At 43.9% G+C, this 17,075-nt stretch overlaps 2 protein-coding genes and 1 long non-coding RNA gene across 3 annotated transcripts; all 3 read left to right on the forward strand.

Annotated features, from left to right (window-relative positions):
* The first annotated feature begins 2,192 nt into the window (after positions 1-2,192).
* LOC120707508 (cytochrome P450 72A14-like) lies at positions 2,193-6,059 on the forward strand. Its single transcript, XM_039992414.1, has 5 exons — positions 2,193-2,593; positions 4,176-4,396; positions 4,540-4,790; positions 4,891-5,266; positions 5,423-6,059. The coding sequence occupies exons 1-5, from the start codon at positions 2,272-2,274 to the stop codon at positions 5,849-5,851; spliced, it is 1,599 nt and encodes a 532-aa protein (XP_039848348.1). The 5' UTR covers positions 2,193-2,271; the 3' UTR covers positions 5,852-6,059.
* A 540-nt stretch (positions 6,060-6,599) lies between these two features.
* Positions 6,600-8,619, forward strand: LOC120707509. Its single transcript, XR_005689018.1, has 2 exons — positions 6,600-6,976; positions 7,057-8,619. It is a non-coding gene; the product is annotated as an uncharacterized LOC120707509 (long non-coding RNA).
* A 3,275-nt stretch (positions 8,620-11,894) lies between these two features.
* On the forward strand, positions 11,895-13,960 carry LOC120707510 (cytochrome P450 72A15-like). The gene is made up of 4 exons (XM_039992415.1): positions 11,895-12,425; positions 12,562-12,806; positions 12,976-13,360; positions 13,469-13,960. Exons 1-4 carry the CDS (start codon positions 11,895-11,897, stop codon positions 13,892-13,894), a joined length of 1,587 nt encoding a protein of 528 aa, XP_039848349.1. The 3' UTR covers positions 13,895-13,960.
* The last annotated feature ends 3,115 nt before the right edge of the window (positions 13,961-17,075 follow it).

A 17,075-nucleotide genomic window follows, 5' to 3' on the forward strand; every position in this document is an offset into this window, starting at 1 on the left:
GGGGCGCGGTGGGGCCAAGGAGGGCCCGGCGATTGGCGTCCCTGGAAGGTCCTGCCTGTGATTGGATCAGTCCCTCCTCTCCAGTGTCCCCGCTGGTGTCGGAGGTGGAGTGTTCGGGTCCTCTCCGAGCGGATGGAGTTTCTTTGTGCGTTCTAAGGCGGCGGCTATGGCTCCATGGTAGAGGAGTCGTCGAGCTTCATGGGAGCCGTAGGTAGAGGGTGACTAGGTGAGGGAGAGCTTGAGGTGTGTTGGAGAGACGGTTGGTTACCATACCTTTTGGAAAGCTTTTTTTACTTTTTTTTATCTAGTCTGTTACCTCTTTATTTAGCTAGAATTTTTAACTAATCTGTTGGAGTTGCTCCGTGGTGCTTAATTCATTAATTGATCGAGGCGTATTTTGGCTTAAATTCCTTAGAGGCAACTATGACTAATTTATAATAGGCTGGTTCATATTTTGGGTTACTTCTCTACAGTAATATTGATGGGAAACAACCTATGCACTCTGCTTTATACTCATGGACAGATGTTGGTCCAAAACTTCTAGTCGGTCCAGCCCAAGCCCAAGCTCAAGCCCAACCCAAAAATTCCAGGGCCAAAACTCAGAGTGTTGACCACTTCATTTCACCAGCCATATATATTTTCTGAGCCCAAACAACACACTAGAGATAAACTAGAGATAAATGCAACAGGCAGGCATACCTAGCTGCAAACGTAAGCCGGTAGTTTCTTTCAAGGCATCTTGTTTATCTTATTCACTCTCCCTAGAGAAACACACGGTAGCAACAAATAAACGCATATTATCTGCTGCCTTCATCTGGGGGAACACGTTAATTATAATTAACGCCGTTAGCCTTGCTGGTGGCCTTCTCGTCGAGTTTGCAACACACTGGTGGATAAGGCTGCTCGCACTGGGTCCTGTACCACCAGATACTCCATCAGTTACTGCAGTATCGCTATAGAGTAAAAATCCTCGCAGCGGGTACTGGATTGGTGCCGCTAAAAAAGAGGACCGCTCATGTTCCGCAATATTCAGTGTTCTTCCAGGGAACGGTATATCGTCGTTGTGGCCGCCCTCCCCAACCGCCTGGCTCCTCCCTCTGTCCGCGCTCGCCCTTCCTCCAGGTGCTCCCCCTGCTGCCCTCGCCGCTGCCGCCCTGTCCTTGCACCCCGCCTGTTGAGCCGCATGCGGAACGTGCCGCCGCTTCCGGTCTAGGGTGAGGAAGCGCAGCGCCGCGCCACCGCCGAAAACCGTCGCCGAATCGCGGCCTGGCGGGCCGGATCCAGTCTAGGGAGACCAGATCCGCGCGGGGAGGGCCCGGCTCCGCTGGATCCGACGGCTTGGCCTCCGCATCGTCATCTTCGCGATTCTAGGAGGGGAGACAAATCGGGGCCGCAGACGCCAGCCCGAAGCTGCTTGCGCTCGCGTCCACCACAGACCTTGCGGCCGCCCGGCGCCGCGAGGGTATCCTGGAGAAGGTGGGCCTGGGCAGCCGTGGGCACAAGCGTCGGCGGCAAGCAACACAGATGCATCAAATCGATTCTTCAACACACAATCACCACCAGGGATCCTCGCCGAAGGCTGAAGAGCAGCTGCCCCCCGACCACCCACGGGCCCCGCTGTCCGCTGTGCCACACAGGGAGGCCTCTTGTGGCCGCGCGCCACTGGATCTCAGGAGGCCCGCGGGTGGCCGGCGTGGGGATGGGGGCGACCAAAACGACGGGCGCCGAGGAGGGCGAGCAGGGGAGGTGAGAGAGAGAGAGAACGGGGAGGGAGGGCGTCGGGTGAGGGAAAAGGAGAAACAATATGGCAAGCGGGCCGTTGGTATAGAGTAAAAGAAATAGAATATGACGGGTGCAGAAAAATTACATATAAAAGAGAGAAATTCGATGATCAGATAGAAATATCCGTTATAAAAGATGAAACCAGTGCGGACAACCTAAATGCAAGCGCCAAAACAGCCTTGCTTTTGCTGGTGTTTTTGTGTGGGGCGTCTTGTTCCACAAACCAGCCGTGGCCACCAAGAAACTTTTTTTTTCATGGTTTGGCCACCAAGAAAACTTGACAACCACATCAGCTACAGAATTCTTTTTAGAAAAAAAAGTATGAAAAAACAAGTGATGCCAATCGCCGGGCCGTGCCGCCGTAGGAGGTTCAAGGTGCGGCCTGCCACTACTTATTATATAACCGTGCCCGCTGGGCGCTGGCCTCCTCACTAATCACTACACAGCTGCGGACTTGTGGTCACCGCAGCGCACCACTAGCTAGAAAGGATGGGAGCCATGGAGGACGCCGTCGTCGCAGCAGCGGCTTCCTCGCCGGCGTCGCCGTGGAGCCTGCTGCTCCAGGGCCTCCTCGCCCTGCTCGCCGTCTGGGCGGCCTACCGGGCCGCGGAGAGGTGCTGGCTGCGGCCGCGGCGGCTGGACCGGGCGCTCCGGGCGCAGGGGCTCGGCGGCACGGAGTACCGCTTCCCGGCGGGGGACCTCAAGGAGACCGTCCGGCTCAACGAGGAGGCGCGGTCCAGGCCCATGCCGCTGTGCCATGACATCGTCCCCCGCATCTTGCCGCACCTCCTAAACACTGTTAAGGAGCATGGTACGTAGCGTCCAAAAGTCAATCTCAATCCCTCTCGTAATCTTCTCGTTTGTCCACGCGTCGTCCATCACTTGTTCAGCAATCAGTACTAGCTAGGCCAGTAGTAGCAAAGAATCTTTCAGACAGCTCGACCTGCATGTATATATATATATACTCTTCGGTTCCATAAAATTCAAAATTTATCCTAAAATAAATATATCAATCAATTTCCAATTGTTGAGGGTAAAACGGATGGCTCACGTCGTTCGATCGGATGCCTCCTAAACTAAATCTATTTGTTTTTTTCTACTTTCTTTTCTCTCAGTTATATCTGTATATGTATATATATAATTTCACACTAATTTTGATCTCTTTACTCAAACTTTAGAAGTGATTCTAGAACAGGAGTAGTACCTGTCGAACTTTACTTCCGACGTGATTACTGAGGTTGACGTTGCTTGATTGGTGTTGCGAATTATTGGCCACCGGATAGCAGCTTTACCTTTTCTTCGGGGCTCCACAAACGGACTTGCTTGTCGCTACCTCCCTGTGCTACAAAACACAAGTTTAGGGAGCAGCGGTCATGCTCATCTTACTATTATTAATTAGAGGATTCTTTTAAAGCCTTTAGGTGAAACAACTTAAGATCTAAGGTGGAAAATTTAAAAAATAGAAAAATTATACAAATGCTCACAAAAATTAGCAACATCCGGCCATCAATTCAGCAACTCTAATCATAATAGCCATTGGATCCGTTATCTTTTTTCTAATAAATTACCCATCTTTGCCATTATGAAAATAGACTAAAGTAACCCCCTAAATATGTATCTAAATTATCCACCTCTGCCATTATAAAAAATAATCTAAAGTAATCCTCTACTTCATGTAAATTATCCACTTATGCCATTATAAAATAATATCAAATAACCCCCTAAATTTTCATATATATATATTATCCAATGATATCAGAATAAAAAGTTAAAATAAAACCCAAATCTGAATCAAGTATTATTATAATAAATCTTAATTAAAGCGCATCAATATAAAATTCTAAATTATATTTATATTATTATTAATATATTATTTATATTATTATTTATATAAATATACTAAGCATAATGTGTGTGTCACCATATATTCATGTATAAGAGAAGATATAAGAATGCCAATTTTCATATTGTTCACATAGCTCAAACAAAGTGTTCAATTAAATACATATCAAACATATATGGAGGTGTAATGCAAAGTAAGAAAAAATTATTAGTAACTAAACCTATCACATTTATTACAATTACATAATAATAAATATGTATCTTTACAGCACTGGATTAGAATACTTAATTGACTAAAGAGAGCGTTAGATGGATAATTATTAGATATCTCCTACTAGTCTGTGCGGGAGCACGAGTTGATAAACTAGTTTTCCTGAATTTATCAATTCCCTACGCAATTGAATGTTCCCTAAATTTTACAAATGGAGTCGAATTTCTAAAATTAATTTTGAAAAAAAACATGAGCAAAGGATTGGAATCCGGTTGGACAAGATTCATTTCGCGTGAATTAAAATGTTTGTAGCGTTAACGGCATAAACGCTGAACTGCAGGCAGTATATGCATCACCTGGTTTGGCCCAATCCCCAGGGTGATCATCACGGAGGCAGAGCAAGTCAGAGACATCCTATCAAACAAGTTCGGTCACTTCCAGAAGTTCAGTAACAAGCGTCTGGGGAAGTTGCTCGCCTATGGGCTTGCGAGTCACGAGGGAGAGAAATGGGCAAAGCACAGAAGGATTCTGAACCCAGCATTCCACGTGGAAAAGCTCAAGGTGCTGCTCTAATACTGTCTTCAACTTATATATCTAATTACTCCTGCAAACTCTACAGGCATGCATATTCAGTTTCATCTCTGCACAGCCTCAAGCATGGATGTAGATTATGTGCGCCTAATTACTGAAGTTGTATTTCTCAGCGCATGATGCCGGCATTCTCGACGTGCTGCACCGAGCTGATAGATCGCTGGGAGAGCAAGGTCTCTGATGCTTCTGACGGATCGTACGAAGTGGATATCTGGCCGGAGTTTCAGAACCTCACCGGAGACGTGATCTCCCGCACGGCGTTCGGCAGCAGCTTCATAGAAGGGCGGCGGATCTTCCAGCTTCAGGGAGAGCAAGCCGAGCGAGTCATCAAGGCCTTCCAGTACATCTACATCCCAGGCTTCCTGTAAGCACACACTGCATCTTCTGATCTGAGGATCTACCAGTACATCGTACCATTGCTTAATTACTAGTTCACATATACATACCCTCTGCACTGCACGCAGGTTCTTGCCGACACAGAACAACCGGAGGATGAAGCAGATCAACGGGGAGATCGAAGGGATCCTGAGGGGTATGATCGAGAAGAGGGAGCACGCCATCGAGAAGGGCGAGGCCAGCGGCAACGACCTGCTCGGCCTGCTGCTGCAGTCCAACATGGACAGCGGGACAGGCAGCCTGCGGATGAGCACCGAGGACGTGATCGAGGAGTGCAAGCTCTTCTACTTCGCCGGGATGGAGACCACGTCGGTGCTGCTCACCTGGACGCTCGTCGTCCTCAGCATGCACCCCGAGTGGCAGCACCGCGCCAGGGAGGAGGTCCTCGGCGTGTTCGGCAGGGACGGCAGGCCCAGTTTCGACAGCCTCAGTCGACTCAAAACGGCAAGTTTTTTTTTTTTTTGAAATTCCGATCCTCTACGAAAACATATAAATCCGTGGAAACACAACAAATTCGCAGAAAAATTGTGCATGTCTGCCTCAAACCCAAATCAACTGCTAACGAAAGTAACGATGCATGATTTCTCTTTTGTTATCCAGGTGACGATGATACTGTACGAGGTGCTCAGGCTGTACCCGCCGGCGGTGTCGCTGAACCGGAGGACATTCAAAGACATGCGGATCGGTGGCGTCACGTACCCCGCAGGGGTGATCCTGGAGCTCCCCATCATCACCGTTCACCACAACCCCGACGTGTGGGGGAAGGACGCGCTTGAGTTCAGGCCGGAGAGGTTCGCGGAGGGGATCTCCAAGGCGACCAAGGACGAGTTGCCGGCGTTCTTCCCGTTCGGGTGGGGGCCGAGGATCTGCATCGGCCAGAACTTCGCGCTGCTCGAGGCCAAGATGGCCCTGAGCATGATCCTTCAGCGGTTTGAGTTCCAACTGTCGCCTTCCTACACGCATGCGCCATACACCGTCATCACGCTGCATCCTCAGCACGGCGCTCCGATTATAGTCAAGAAGATCTGATGATCGTTGCTTGAGTGTGCCACAGACCCAAAGTGCAAAAACTTGTATGAGTAGTACATACTGATACTGCAGTAGCTAGGGAGTTTTGTGTATCTGAACTTTGAGGTGGAGATAAACGGCACGAGATATATGCTTGCTGTAAACCAACCTGGTCGGTGTATGGTCCTAGCCAATAATGAATTACCGCGTTCTTTGCTAGCAATGTCAATCAATATGTGCACATGGTTTACAAACATCTTTGTTGTAACACTGTGAAAAAAAATAAGAAGAAGAAGAAAAAAGAAAGAGGAAGACTTTAGAAGGAGGAAAAGGCCCAACAAGCCCACCTCCTCCCTCACCCACGCCGTATCCTCCTCCTATATATCCGCCCCGACCTCCTTTCTCGTTTCTTTCTCTCATACCCTTCTTCTTCCTCCTCTCCCATGGCTGCTCCTCCCTAAATCCCCACTGCAACACCCAATCCTTAGATGAGAGTAGCAAAACGGAATGGCCGTCTCCCCTGCCTCCTCTTCCTCCTCCGCCTGCCCGCCCGCCCCTGCATCCTCTTCCTCCTCCGCCCGCCCGCTCGCCCCTGCATCCTCTTCCTCCTCCGCTGCCGCCAGCCTTGCCTCCTCCGCCGTCGCACGCCGTCCATGCTGCCACCGCGACATCCGCACCTCCACCTCCGCCTCGTCCGCCGCCGCCCGACGTCCACACCTTCACCTCCACCGCCGCCACCGGACGTCCGCACCTCCACCTAGGCCTCTGCCGCCGACGTCGCTTCCTCCCCCAGCGCCGCCCGACGTTCACTCCGCCTAGGGGACCGCCTACCCCCATAGGCGAGGCGGGACCCCCTCGCCTAGAGCTTAAGCGCGCCTAGGCGGCCGCCTAATTCCGCCTTTTTGAACATTGATTCTGGGCAGATTCAAAGTTCTGTTTTCGACTGCAGTTTTGACCATATTAGGGCCATAACAAAAATAAGGGTTCTTCATGAAAGTTTTAGGTTTTCCTCTGTAGTTTTGGAATATCTATTTGTTTGGCACCTCATTCATTGTATAAAATAGATATGAAAAAGAGAAGCATTGTTGCTCTTCATCGATGTTGGTGACAAGAATTGTTGTTCGGAGGTGCCCCTTTTGGATTGAGGTTTTGGGCATAGAATCACTTTTTATTGCTTTATCTATGTCATTTGGAGTTGTTTTTCTGATACATGAGTGGTTTAGCAGGTGATGTCGCTGCGAGGCACCTATGACATGTCTACATGCTCGGTAAAGACAAGTGAACGTAGCGGTTGCGTTGCTACAACTTTAACATTCTATTTTTACTGCCTTCACTTATAAAATACAACACACATAAGTGATGATATAACAAATTTGGACATGACTCATAATGACTGGGTGAAATACGAAATGTTGTTGCTAATATAAATCTAGAGGTAACGTGACTTTTTACTTCATCATGGGTGGATAGATAAATGAGGTGGTGTATATGTGACGGATTTTGAATTTATGGCCGGGGATGATTTACATATGACTTATACTTAGTAATTTATCCTATGGTATGTTTTTCCGTGAGTAAAATCTTTGGAATCCTTGAAGGTTTACTAATGAGTGGGCTTGTTATAATAGAGGTTATTATGCTAATCTTGGTGTATGAAAATCTCTGTGGCATTTACGTCTCCTAGTGCTATCGTGTGTGGATAAATTGGAGTTTGCATTACGAGCAAGGTTCGAAGTAGTATCTTACTATTATTTGGTATATGTGTTCAAATATATGGATTGAATCTTGAGCTGACCGGCTCTACATAGAAATGTTTTTATATGATAGATATGCTTGGGGCTTGGAATATGGAATTATTCTTTTATATGTTTAAATTGATAATGGCTACATATTATCCTAATTCTGTTAAGACTAGAGAGATCTATAGATATAATCGTATGAATAACTGTTTGATTGATGTTTGCAACACATGATTATTCAGTCATTGTTGGTTGATGTTTGCGCCATATAAATATTCAAGCGTGGTTGGTTGGTGTTTGAAACATATAATTATTGAGTCATGGTTGGTTGATATTTGAAATATATAATTACAGAGTAATGGTTGGTTGGTGTTTGGAACATATAACTATTCAATCATGGATGGTGTTGTTTATGTTGCGGGAGTACTGTTTTCATTTCTGGTATTAACTATCATGAATTATTTTCTCTTTCCATCATGTAGTACAGGGTATTTGATTTTGGAGTATATGATACCTGGCTTTGGAGATCCTGTTGCATTACATTGCACTGCATTACAAGGCATTTGGAGTTATGTCGCGAACCTATGGTTGCAACTGTACCGGTACAACATCATTTATTGGGCATAACAATGCAGCTTCATACCTTGTTGTGTATGAATGCAGGAGTTCATATGCATCCATATGCATACATCATTGGTTTGGCATAAAGGTGCAGCTTCATACCTTGATGGGTATGAAGGCAAGAGTTCATGTGCATTGATTTGCATTTTTGGCCGAATGTTGGACATGATGGAGATATAGTATCACATATAGATACTGTGGCCTATGGTGACATGCACTGCGATGTGGCTTGTGAGAGTTGGATATATACCATATGTGTGCCTCTTACGTTCACTGTTTTATGGTATGGATGTTTGGATATAGGTGGATATGGTTGCCATGAAAATAATTTGATAATGATACTTCTACATAGTGATGGGTGTCTTGTATAACTTGAGGGATTATGGATATATTGCACATGTTGTTCCCTTGCATTCCTTTGCACCTTAATTGGAGTTAAATATCATTTTATTTTATTATTATTATATGGTCAACACATTGCTACTTTTATTTCTAGTTGCTACGGAGACTCGTATGCTATGGTTGTGTTAAGGGTTGCTTACCATCACCGTATATGGATCTTATATTATTCATTATTAGTAGCCCGATATCAAAATAATATTATTTTATCTTTGCTATACTCTTAGTACATCTAGCGATTTGTGGAGCTATCTTCTGATACTTGCTAACTTGTCAAATCATTAATTAATCTATTGCAGTTTAAATAGCTTGTTAAAGTAGTTCACTTGCTGAGATTATTCAATCTCACCCTTGTTTATCCCTCCACAGGTTATCCTTTGAAGCTAGCATGAAGGGAAGTGGGTTAGTTGCACGCCACACTTCTACATGACCTCATAATGATTTGGTGCATAAGTCTGAGTTTGTTTGATCTTGTAGTAACTTAAATCATATTTGTATATAATGTAGAGTTGTCTTGGTGGAGCATCACGCTTTTTATATAAATCTCAAGGTTGCGTGATACCTGGGGTGTTACATTTGTATTATGCAGAAGAAAGTTTACAAGCAACACAATCTATACCGAAACATGTGACAACAGTGGAAGGAATACCACAACACGCTAATACAAATCCTAACAATCAATGGACTAGATTAGCAAAGAGTAGAAATAGGATTACTCATGAACTAGACAACATTGATGTCATCTACTGTATTGAAGAGATCCATACCTCAACTCAATACACGGATTGTATAATGAGAAATAAATCATCATTTATTTGGTAATAAAGTGACCCACACTTCCCTTCAGGTGTGAAATGAGGTAACAAAACTCTCGAGCAAAATATAGATATTAATTAACATGCCGCATGCATTCGTAGAAAATATTACGCACAATTAATACTTTTCAACAGCACATCTATATTACTCCATCGGATTTAGCATGATACTTATAAATAAACATATTAACACCTAGAAAACCCGATAAAACAAACTAGGACTCCATCGGATTTTGCATGGTACTTATAAATAAACATATTAACACCTAGAAAACCCGATAAAATAAACTAGGACATATTTTATTATAGGTTCAATCTTACTATTACTAATTGGAGGCTCCTTTCAAACATCCACATAAAGCCACCTAGAATTCTAGGTGGACACTCTACAAAAATAGAGAAATTCTCAAAAAAAGAAACATTCAATCATCAATCCGACAACTCTAATTATAATAGTCATTGAATTTGTTATCTTTTCTAATAAATTATCCATCTCTATTATTATGAAAATAGACTGAAGTAACCCCCTAAATATGTATCTATATTACCCACCTCTGTCATTATAAAAAAACTAAAGTAAATCCTAATTTTCATGTAAATTACCCCCTGTACCATTATAAAAATAATGCAAATAACCACATAAATTTGGATATAAATTATCCAATTAGGTCATTATTAAAAGTTAAATTAACACCTAAATCTGAATATAAATTATATATTTATAATAAAATATTAAAGTGCACTAATATAAAATTTTTAAAAATGCTATTTATATTATTATATATTATTTATATAAAACACTACCCACAATATGTGTCACCATATATTCTTGTATGATGGAAGAGGTAAGAATACCAATTCACAAATAAATGGTTATCGATGTTATAGATATTGATGAATTTTCTATAAATTTAATCAAAATAAGAAAAACTTATTCTACAGCAAAAGTTAATTGAAAGTGAATTGTAATTTAGGACAAAAAAACTATCGCACTACAGTTGCAAGCCTGTGCTTAAACGTGACCTCAATGGGCAGATGTGACTTTTCACTGGTTGTCTCCTACAAATACTAACTGGCACACAAAAGTAGATATAGTTTGCGTATTATATTCACTCACTAGTCTATCAATCCATCCTCGTCCTCCACATGGGCTAAATAGAATTAATATAAAAACAATATTTATAGATAATAATTATAATTATTAGTATCACGCCCTCTTTCATCTATTAAATATTCTAACACATAGTCTAAGATATATATTGTCATTAGATTTCATTTTGCATCACACATACATGCATGTTTGATAAATATTTAATTGAATCATTTGTTTGTGAATTTTTATTGCTAATTCTTCCATCATACATGAATACATGGTGATACATATTGGTGGTAACATTTTTATATAAACAATAACACACATAATATATAATAATAATAAAATAGTAATTTATAATTTTATACTGGTGTACTTTAATATAATTTAGATTTATTTAGTGGTTAAATTAATTTTTAATAATGATATAATTGGATAACTTATATGCAAATTTATGAGATTATTTGCATTGTTTTTATAATGGCATAGGTAGGTAATTCACATGAAGATTAGAGGATTACTTTACTTCTTTTTATGGTGGCAGAGGTGGATAATTTAGATTCTCTCTCTGTTTTTATTTACATATCGTATTATATTTGTCCTAAGTCAAACTTGGCAAACTTTGATAAAATTTCTAGAAAAAATTAATAGCATTTAAAATATCAAATTTGCTCCATTTAATCCACCATGAAATATACATTGATAGTGCATATGTTGGATAATATAGTTATTGCTATACTTTTCTATAGAATTGGTCAAAATTAGTCAAGTTTGATTTAGGATAAACCTATATATAAGACATGTAAATAAAAATAGAGTACATATTTAGGGGGTTATTTTAGTCTATTTTTATAATGACAGAGATGGTAATTTATTAGAAAAGATAACATATCTAATGACTATTATGGTTAGAGTTGTCAGATTGATTGCTGAAACTGGTTTTGTGAGAATTTTTAGGATTTCTTGACATAGGATCGTAGATGGTTTTATATGAAGGCTTTAAATGAGCTTCTAAGCATTAATAGTAATATAAGATAGGACTTTGGATGTGCTCACTTCTAAAAAAGGATCAGGTGATGAGATCGAAAAATTACTAGCTGCTGGCAACAGAAACAAACAAAACGAGGAAGCTATGTTGCCGCGATAATCACAAGTCACATGCTTGTTGTCGTTTCGTCCTCGCCAAATCGATCTCTAAGACTCTCCTAGGAAAGTGGGAATATCTTGCATCAAGTGCCTATGTCTGGATACATAGAAAAGATTATATATCTAAAGAAATTAAAATAACCTAAATTTAGAATGAGGGGAGTACTTATCCAAAGCTTGCGCCTCTATTCCCAGTCAAAGTTCACTTGCATCACTAGCTCTTTCGTCTCCCACTTCACCTGAAGAGCAATATGGTTCTTGGGGCCACGTTTGCAGCTGCGGTCTCAGTGCCATGGAGCCTCCTGGCCGGCGGTCTCCTTGGCGTCGTGCTCTTGTGGGCGGCCGGCTGGTTGCTGGACCGGCTGTGGTGGCAGCCTCGGCGGCTCGAGCGGGCGCTGCGCGCGCAGGGCCTCCGCGGCACGTCCTACCGCTTCCTCACCGGCGACCTCAAGGACTTCTACCGGATGAACCAGGAGGCGTGGTCCAGGCCGTTGCCGCTGCGGTGCCACGACATCGCGCCCCGCGTGGCACCGTTCCTCTGCAACAACATCCGGGAGCATGGCAAGACGAGCATGTCCTGGTTCGGTCCGATCCCCAAGGTCACCATCGTCGACCCCGACCTCGCCAAGGACGTGCTGTCCAACAAGTTCGGGCACTTCGAGAAGCTCAACTTCAGGGCGCTGTTCAAGCTGATGTCCGACGGCCTAGCGAATCAGGACGGCGAGAAATGGGCCAAGCACAGGAGGATCCTCAACCCCGGATTCCATCTGGAGAAGCTCAAGGTACGCCCTTCTTTTTTGTAAGTAATAATCAGTACTAATTCCGCAGTTTTTTCTTGTACAAATTTAGTTTGTAAGTAGAGTAAATATTTACTACTGTCGAGTGTATGTGTGGTTGACCTCTGCTCTGTTTGAACAGCGCATGCTGCCGGCCTTCACTGCATGCTGCGAGGAACTGGTCAGCAGATGGGCAGATTCTCTCGGTTCTGACGGTTCGTGCGAGCTGGATGTTTGGCCAGAGCTGCAGAACCTGACCGGAGATGTCATTTCTCGGACCGCATTCAGCAGCAGCTACCTTGAAGGAAGAAGAATTTTCCAGTTACAGGCTGAGCAAGCTGAGCGTCTTATGAAGAGCTTTAAGAAGATTGTCATTCCCGGCTACATGTAAGTTAGCACTGGTCGAATTTCATTACCCCCACACCAAAAAAAAAAAGTTGATGCTCACAAGGATTTACTCATTTGACAGTGGTGGCCATTTGAAACATTGATTGATCCTAAATTCAAGCTATGAGGTTCTGCTAGACTGAACATGTTTCCTGGTTGCCATTTCCAGGCTGTTGCCAACTGAAAACAACCGAAAGATGCACAGAAACAACAAAGAGATCAAAACAATTCTTCGAGATTTAATTGGGAAAAGAATTCAAGCTATGAGGGAAGGCGAGAGCACAAAAGATGACTTACTGGGCCTGTTGCTGGAGTCAAGCATGAGAGAGACAGGCGGGAGTGGCCAATCCGGCATGGCCATGACGATCGAAGATGCCATCGAGGAGTGCAAGCTATTCTACTTCGCCGGAATGGAGACCACGTCAGTGCTGCTCACATGGACAATGGTCGTGCTGGGCATGCACCCAGAATGGCAGGACCGTGCAAGAGAGGAGGTGGTTTCTTTGTTTGGGAAAAACAAGCCTGACCTTGAGGGCTTGAGCCGCGTCAAAACTGTGAGCACTCTTTCACATACAACTCGATCTCTTTGCAGCAATGACCATGCTATGCAACCTGAATTGTAAAATCTTGCTGATTTGTTGGGTTGATGACTTGATGTGCAGGTGACCATGATCCTTTACGAGGTTCTCCGGTTGTACCCACCGGCCATTGCATTTACCAGGAAAACGTACAAGGAGATGGAGATAGGAGGAATCGTGTACCCTGCCGGTGTGATTGTTGAGCTGCCCGTGCTCATGATCCATCACGACCCTGATATTTGGGGGAGCGACGCGCACGAGTTCAAGCCGGACAGGTTCTCCGAGGGGATCTCCAAGGCGTCCAAGGACCCTGGCGCGTTTCTCCCGTTCGGCTGGGGGCCACGCATCTGCATCGGCCAGAACTTCGCGCTGCTTGAGGCCAAGATAGCGCTGTGCATGATCCTTCAGCGATTTGAGTTCGAGCTCGCGCCATCGTACTCTCATGCGCCACATACTGTGGTGACAGTGCACCCTATGCATGGTGCACAGGTTAAGCTCAGGGCAATATGATCATGAGACAATACCTACTGCTACTACTTCAAGTATGTTTGGGAGAAACTACAACTTTAACTGTCATGCTTTTTACTGTGGCTTCAAGAATGTATAGGGTTGTTGACGTCTTTTACGGGCCAACACACGATCGCGCTAGGTCGCGCGACGCGAGGAGGAGCTCCTTGCAGCACCTCCTGCGTGGAGCGGTCAGACCGGTCAGAGGGACCGGTCAGACCGGATGCCGTGCACAACGGCGACGATCCGACGAACGCTCGCCTGGGAGAGACCCCGTCGGGGCAAGCACGTGTAGGGTTGCCCTAGGCTCGGCAGGCCAGCTAGGGCGTCCTCAAACGCCATGGAGACGAGAGAAGAACAGCATGTCGAGGTTGGAAAAGTAGGATAACGAGGAAGAAAGGTAAAAACAATAAGGATAAATGTATTTGATTGATTCGATTGGGTTCTCCCTTCTATCGGCCGTGACCCTTTATATTTATAGGGTGGGGAAGACTTACCCCGCAAGAAATTCTGTTTACAGATCTAAATCTATTAAGAACTCTAATTGTACTCGGACTCCTCCTAGACCGGTTGGTCATGCCAGACCGTCTACAGATGCCTAGACCGGTCAGACCGCCTGGACACACCAGTCAGACCGGTCTGTTCAGGTTACTGCCAATTTTGGTCGTCAACATATGCCCCTATTCTTTGGCAAAGTTTGCGTGCCAAAAAACACTTCTCTGAACCAAAATTGTCTAAGGGCGACGATTAACAATACGTCGGCCATATATTATATTTAAACATGCTAAAATAGCCGAACTAAGAGAACTAGCATGTAATAATTTCTAGCTTACGATCAGCAAACTATTTCGGCTTTACATTCCTTAGCATGTTCAATAACAAAAATCTTGAGACGGCCAATGCGGCCGATTATACAAATCATAGCTCCTTGGTAAAGTATAAAACTGATAATCATAATATGGAAGCCAAGGATTATGACCAAACCATGGATTAAACAAACCTGAATATGCGGACCATGGTACGTGCATCGACGGGATGAATGACGAAGACCAATACGATGACCGTTGATGCTTTCTTGATCTTGGTGATGAAGAACTCCTTTTTCGTTTGCCTTCCAATTGATTGTTTTGTTTTTGCGCATATATCTTCTTGTATTTATCTAGAAGCTCCTCAAAGGTCGGCTTGATCCTATTTTTTGCACCACCAGACTTTCCAGGTTCAGACCGATCTGACGAACCGGTCAGACCGGTCCTGTCAGAACCGATATAGATGCTCTTATCTTACCTCCCAGCCGAACTTGAACATTGTTCGACTATATTGTTTGAACCATGATCATCATGGAGGACAATTTCATCAATTGAGTTAACCGATTGCTCTTCAACAACCGGCTTTTCTTTATCTAGTGTTAAATCTGAATTTTTATTTAACCTACCAACCCTTTTGACACGGTAGACTTGTTTGATCACCTTATGCTTATTTTTCTGCATAGACCGATCTCTTTGATGAAAACGATCATTAATTCTAAGTAATGATTTATTAATTACCAGCTCTCTATAAGTAACATGATTTTGACCAAAATAACTATGAGAAGCCGGCATCCAAGGATTATAAGATCATGTTGGACAAGAATAAGGCATGTAAAAATAAGGTCCACATGGCATACGCTTAGGTGATTCATGTGAGGAAAACGGCATTGATGAAGTAAGAAAATTATTCTATTGCCGATTTCTATCATGGAACAGACGTTTTAGAGATGATCTTAGTTGTTTGGATTTATTAAGCCAACTAGCATCTTTTGCATCTCTTTGTTTTTTGGGTCAGTTGGATCCATGCCACTACAACTTCTTGAAATTGGATTTCATGTTGAAATCCATGCCATTGAGTGGCATGATTTTCAACATGAAACCCAATTTCACGGAGTTGTGGTGGCATGAATCTAATTTTCTCTTGTTTTTTAGGTTTAGCCGGAAACTCTCAAATAAGCTTCGGCTTCGCCTTTTGATGCTTGCTATGACCTTTAGCTTGAACGGTTTTCCAAACACCGATCTCAGGTTTCTTTGGCTTAACCACCTTAAGTTTTGATTTATTTTGCAAAACCTTAAATGAACCGGTTAGACCGGTCGTGGAACCGGTCAGACCGGTTGTAATGCAACCAGCATCTTTGCCTTTGTTTTGTTACCCCCGAGCGTTGAAGTACTAGATTTAGTCTTTGTGCTCTTGTTAGGGGATTTTAGTTCAACAATTTTGGCTTGGAACGGTCGAATTGTATCTTGACAAGCAACATCAGGCAAATTTTTGCAAGGATAATTAGCCGGTTTTTCAATAGCCGACTTTTGAATAACAGGAATTGGATTTACTTTATCCACTATATCAATTAGTTCAGGTTTACCAAGCAAATACTTGATATAGATATGATCACTATTGGATAAAATACTTGTAGACAATACCTTTCTCAGAACATCGTGGTATGATGGCGATCTTTTGTTCTCCATCCAGCATGAAAAACTCAGGTCGATCTGTACTCGAAGAATCTCCTGACATAGTTCAGAAGTCATCGCCATAGGTATGTCTTCATATTGCACCATATTGCTAGGGCTTGATTTCGGTTATGCAAAACCGAAACACTTTTTTTCCCAGCGGAGTCGCCAAAATATGTTGACGCCTTTTACGGGCCAACACACGATCGCGCTAGGTCGCGCGACGCGAGGAGGAGCTCCTTGCAGCACCTCCTGCGTGGAGCGGTCAGACCGGTCAGAGGGACCGGTCAGACTGGTCGCCGTGCACAACGGCGACGATCCGACGAATGCTCACCTGGGAGGGACCCCGTCGGGGCAAGCGCGCGTAGGGTTGCCCTAGGCTCGGCAGGCCAGCTAGGGCGTCCTCAAACGCCATGGAGACGAGAGAAGAACATCATGTCGAGGTTGGAAAAGTAGGATAATGAGGAAGAAAGGTAAAAACGATAAGGATAAATGTATTTGATTGGTTCAATTGGGTTCTCCCTTCAATCGGCCGTGACCCTTTATATTTATAGGGTGGGGAAGACTTACCCCGCAAAAAATCCTGTTTACAGATCTAAATCTATTAAGAACTCTAATTGTACTCGGACTCCTCCTAGACCAGTCAGACCGGTCGGACCTACCGGTCAGACCGGTTGGATATGCCAGACCGTCTACAGACGCCTAGA

This window comes from Panicum virgatum, chromosome 5K (assembly GCF_016808335.1).
Source record: "Panicum virgatum strain AP13 chromosome 5K, P.virgatum_v5, whole genome shotgun sequence".
Classification (NCBI taxonomy): Eukaryota; Viridiplantae; Streptophyta; class Magnoliopsida; order Poales; family Poaceae; genus Panicum; species Panicum virgatum.